This window comes from Triticum dicoccoides, chromosome 4A (assembly GCF_002162155.2).
Source record: "Triticum dicoccoides isolate Atlit2015 ecotype Zavitan chromosome 4A, WEW_v2.0, whole genome shotgun sequence".
In the NCBI taxonomy this organism is placed as follows: domain Eukaryota; kingdom Viridiplantae; phylum Streptophyta; class Magnoliopsida; order Poales; family Poaceae; genus Triticum; species Triticum dicoccoides.
The window spans coordinates 478,581,289-478,586,358 of record NC_041386.1 but is presented as its reverse complement, the minus strand read 5'-3'; the positions used below and the strand labels follow the sequence as shown (position 1 = coordinate 478,586,358).

General features: G+C 44.2%; 1 protein-coding gene across 1 annotated transcript in view; it reads right to left on the bottom strand.

Annotated features, from left to right (window-relative positions):
• The window catches only part of LOC119286304 (factor of DNA methylation 1-like), an 8,060-nt gene extending 3,476 nt beyond the window's left edge, over positions 1-4,584 (bottom strand). Inside the window, exons 1-4 of the mRNA XM_037565683.1 lie at positions 4,423-4,584; positions 4,258-4,319; positions 3,262-4,139; positions 2,946-3,127 (exon numbers count right to left, since the gene is read on the bottom strand). Coding sequence (XP_037421580.1) covers positions 2,946-3,127; positions 3,262-4,139; positions 4,258-4,283 — 1,086 coding nt within the window. The 5' untranslated portion in view covers positions 4,284-4,319; positions 4,423-4,584. The remainder of the gene's footprint in view (positions 1-2,945; positions 3,128-3,261; positions 4,140-4,257; positions 4,320-4,422) is intronic.
• Positions 4,585-5,070: the final 486 nt, after the last annotated feature.

Genomic DNA, 5,070 nt, shown 5'->3' with positions numbered 1-5,070 from the left:
TACATTTCACGCCTACTGTCATGCCCTCTCTAGAAGTAAAAAAACAAATTACGTGCATTTTGTTGAAATTGTCCTACTGTTAAACCTCTCTGCAATCTATTGCCGTCCAAGAGTGGAATTTCGAGTGACGACAAAAATAAGAAAAATGCAATTATAGGAATCTATTTATTATATTGTTAAACCAACATGAAATGAAAGGTGAAGATTCACCAATTTAAGGTTAGAAAAATTGGACAGTAGAGATTCATCAAGATCAACTTAACAACAAAAACTAAGACGTTCAGATGGACGCACGCGCACAAAACCATAGACCAATTTCAACTGACAATAGTGCTTGGTATAGAACTGTAAGATAAAACTAGGAAAGAACTTATGTACATCTGAATCAGAATCCCATACGCGTGCTCCTCTCAAAATAAGAGCATGTACGCTTAAATCAGCTTAGGAATCGAATAGGGAAAGTCACCAATGCATCTCAATTAAGGCATACTCCTCGTGAAAAATCAGAGCCCGCACACTTGAATCAGCTTAGGAGTCAAATTACGAAACGTCATGCATCCCAATTTGTACTACGCGTCAACTTCAGAGTTCAGGCTACTACTCTTAGAAATTTGAGCAAAGTGCAAATGAATAGTAATGTCGAACTGATCAAGTTCTGGAAAATATAAAAACCCACGCATCTCAAAACTACATGTCAAACGCAAGAAAAGTCTAACAAAAACTGTCAGTAGATCTCGACTGAACAATATAGAAATACTTTCTGCAGATTCAATAGCGATACTAGTACGCACAGCGTTAAGAAAGAAAGGTTCACAGCATTACGTCCAAGAGTGGCATCTACATTTCACGCCTACCGTCATGCCCTCTCTAGAAGTAAAAAACAAATTACGTGCATTTTGCTGAAATTGTCCTACTGTTAAACCTCTCTGCAATCTATTGCCGTCCAAGAGTGGAATTTCGAGTGATGACAAAAATAAGAAAAATGCAATGATATGAATCTATTTATTATATTGTTAAACCAACATGAAATGAAAGGTGAAGATTCACCAATTTAAGGTTAGAAAAATCGGACAGTAGAGATTCATCAAGATCAACTTAACAACAAAAACTAAGACGTTCAGATGGACGCACGCGCACAAAACCATAGACCAATTTCAACTGACAATAGTGCTTGGTATAGAACTGTAAGATAAAACTAGGAAAGAACTTATGTACATCTGAATCAGAATCCCATACGTGTGCTCCTCTCAAAATAAGAGCATGTACGCTTAAATCAGCTTAGGAATCGAATAGGGAAAGTCACCAATGCATCTCAATTAAGGCATACTCCTCGTGAAAAATCAGAGCCCGCACACTTGAATCAGCTTAGGAGTCAAATTACGAAACGTCATGCATCCCAATTTGTACTACGCGTCAACTTCAGAGTTCAGGCTACTACTCTTAGAAATTTGAGCAAAGTGCAAATGAATAGTAATGTCGAACTGATCAAGTTCTGGAAAATATAAAAACCCGCGCATCTCAAAACTACATGTCAAACGCAAGAAAAGTGCAACAAAAACTGTCAGTAGATCTCGACTGAACAATATAGAAATACTTTCTGCAGATTCAATATCGATACTAGTACGCAAAGCGTTAAGAAAGAAAGGTTCACAGCATTTACTTCTAATGGCCAACATGATAACATCTTTGATTGCTTCTATAAAAAAATAGAATATCTACATCACATATTTTGATGTATTTCAGAGTAATAGGAAACGCTACGAAGGTTATTTTGATGAATGTACTATAACGGTGTTTATGCACTAGAAGAAAGTATCTACTTAAAGCATTTATTTTGGTAATATCAGATCGCAACGGTGTAGATTACTATGAAATTGTGTAAAATAAGGCCAGCAATTTTAGTGTAACATGCCATGGATCTAAGTACATGCATCGGGTGCATAGTTCTATAACCATGCATGCACATATGGATTGGCGGTCAAAAGTTTACAGCAACTAAAAAAGACAGAGAGAAGTGGTAGATTGGAAAGGATCATAAGTCTAAGCATGCATAAGGACCACATACAGAGCATGCATGCCATCAGGTAAGAATGGTCGATGGTAATGCATTGTGTGTAAGCGAAAATACATAGTATATAAAATGCAAAATGGTGTCATTGTTGTCAAAGTAAATATGGGACGCAACAAATCACGTGAGTATCTAGTATGTAGTTTCAGCCGTGCTGAAAAATATAAGCCTATGCAATACAGCATGTGTACAACAGGAGAAGAAACTACCACAAGAGAAAATATTGTAGCAATTTTGAATAAATATGCCCAGATAATGACATGCCTTAGATGGGTAGATGACAGAAACAACTAGAGCAATATGAGGATGCATGGAAGCATCAGAAGGCATGATATTTGCATTAGATAAAAGGACAACTAAAAAACCAGAACACGATGTTTAAGTACTGGTGCCCCACGTTTGAATTTAATTCATGCTGGAGAATACGGAAAAAATATATTCTCAGTAAGATAGGGAACATGAGATAAACAAGAGTGGATGAGGTAAAATTAGAGGTTAGTAAGAAAGTCTATTGTTCTGTATATAGTGGGCCACGGATCTCAATGCTAACAGTCTTCCTTTGTTAAATAAAATACACTCGCTAGTGGCTACCGTTATTTTCTATATTAGAAAGACATACAAATATTAATGAATGTGGCATGAATTAAATCGTGGATCATTCATTTACAAATAGGAAGGAGAAGAAAATTCCAATATTAATGCCATGTAGTAATTCTAGCCGCGCATATGCACAGGTCATCCAGCTAGTTACTAGTAAACAGAAAGATGCTATTTAAAAGAAGCACAGAAACAATCAACCATCCTTGAAAACAAACAAAAGGAGAGGACACAAAAAACTAACTTCCATAATTCTTTATCGGTGACAATGGACACGCACCTTCTCCTTCTCTTTCTCAAGGTTCCTTCTATCCGAGTCACTTCGCACAGCAAGCTCATCAAGCTGCCTGGATTTGAATTCAAGATCCTGCATCTTCGCCTCCAGTTCCGAACGAAGCTTCTGATTCTCATTAAGGATCATCTGAGAATGCCTACGAGCAAGTTGCTGCATCTTGCGGATTTCTGGTGATAATGCAAGTTCAAAATGCATAATTAGATAACTGAAAGGGAAAGGCCCCAATGCTCAAAGGAGATAAATGCACATATGCTGTTCTACCATAACAGAACATATAAACAGCAAAAGATTGCAGACCAACCATCATTGTATCTCTGGAGGACCAGCTCCTTTTCTTCCATCACCTTGTCAAGTGAGGTGGTTGTCTCATTGTACTTGCATTCAAGTTCTTGGGCATGCTTGGTCTTTACCTCAATTGCGCTGGCTAAATTAGCTACCAGCTTGTCGGTTTTGCGCGTTCCTTCATTCTCAAGTTCTGCAACGGTTTTCAGATCACCATTTTTCTGCAGATGCTCCCTGATCGGTCCCGGGGCTCTCTGATCATCAGCCCTTGCAACCCATCCAAACATCTCGCGCCCTTGATACTTGCGCTGCTCCCAGTCCCGCTTGCCATGTCCTTCTGCCTCAAAGTGGTTCTCAAACTTGAAGGCATTGCAGAAAGAAGCATAGTCTTTTCCAAACTCAACGATGGCGTTCCCGGTGTGGCCTCTATAGTTCCACAAAGGAATGACCTTGTGCGGGCAAAAGGCCAAGAGCTGCTCCTTCAGGCGGTTCCCACTTTCCCCGACCTGGCGCCCTCCTTTCCACTCAGTAGGCACATTGACCAACACTCCCATCCAGGGCCAGACGAACTGCTCGTCTCTGTTCTGAGCGGAGTGGGGCTCCAGCTCCACAGCCTTCTTCAGCCGTGACGGCGGTGGCTCCGATGTGTCAGGCGATTCATCCTTCAGGCACTTGGTAAGGACGAACTGCTCGTCTCTGTTCTGAACGGGGTGAGGCTCCAGCTCCACAGCCTTCTTCAGCCGTGACGGCGGTGGCTCCGATGTGTCAGGCGATTCATCCTTCAGGCGCTTGGTAAGGACGCGGTCTCCCCCATGGCGATTAGCATCTGGACCTGCTCCAGTCGCGTCACGCTGAGGCAGGCCGTCTCTGCTCCTAGAACCCGTTTCCTCGCGAATCCTGCCAAAATCGGAAAAGAAAGGCGCTAAATTGCAGGCAGCTGGCGCGTTCCTTGATTTCGCAGGGCGTAGAGCGAGATCTCAACAGACGGAAAGAGGAGGGGTTGGGCATCACGTACCGTTCAGGCGCATCGCCGGAATCCATGGATGGCCGCCGCTGGCAGACGCCGCCACAACCAACCTAGGGTTTTAAGGCCCCGAGAGGATCAGTCCAATGTCGCTCAAAGGAAGGGGCGGGGAGGAGACGGACCACGAACGATGGGCGAGGGAGGGTCCGGGCTCACCTTGCGGTCCGCGGCGGCGCTGGGTGAGGCGAGCCGCCGCCTTGCTGTGTAGTGTACGGCGCTGTGGCCGGGCGGGGGGCAGAGCAGAGGAGATGATCACGTGATCGAGGAGGCGAAAGGCCGAAATGTCCAAATGGGGGAGACGGGGAGGGGGCGCTGAGCAAGTGAGCAAGTGAGTAGTAGTATATTTTTTTATGGGATGTCCTAGAAGGGACAGCGATGCATAAATTTTGAGTACCTCAATTCATTTTCTAGGTACATGAGTGAAGATTTGGGTAGGCAAAAAGATTCTGCTTCTACAACATATATACCTAAAATTGATACCCACATTTCCAGAACCACATGGAACATAAAGATGTCGGTGGGAGGCCTGAATCGGGCGGAATCGTCGCGCGTCGGCCGAAGCGGGAGGTGGCGACAGCGGAACTCAGGGAACGATTATGTCGGGCTATCGGGATGCGGACCCGATGGCGAGGATGCGAGCTCTGACCGGCACGGCGCCATAGCTCGGAAAACCGGGGGGGGGAAGGGGGGAGGGGGGTGCGTGAAGGGAGGAGATCAGCGTGACCAAGTGGCGACGGCTGTCTTGGGGGTTGCAGTAGATGGCCCCGAGCGGCCGGGCTCAGGATGGCCGACCAGCCGGCGGCC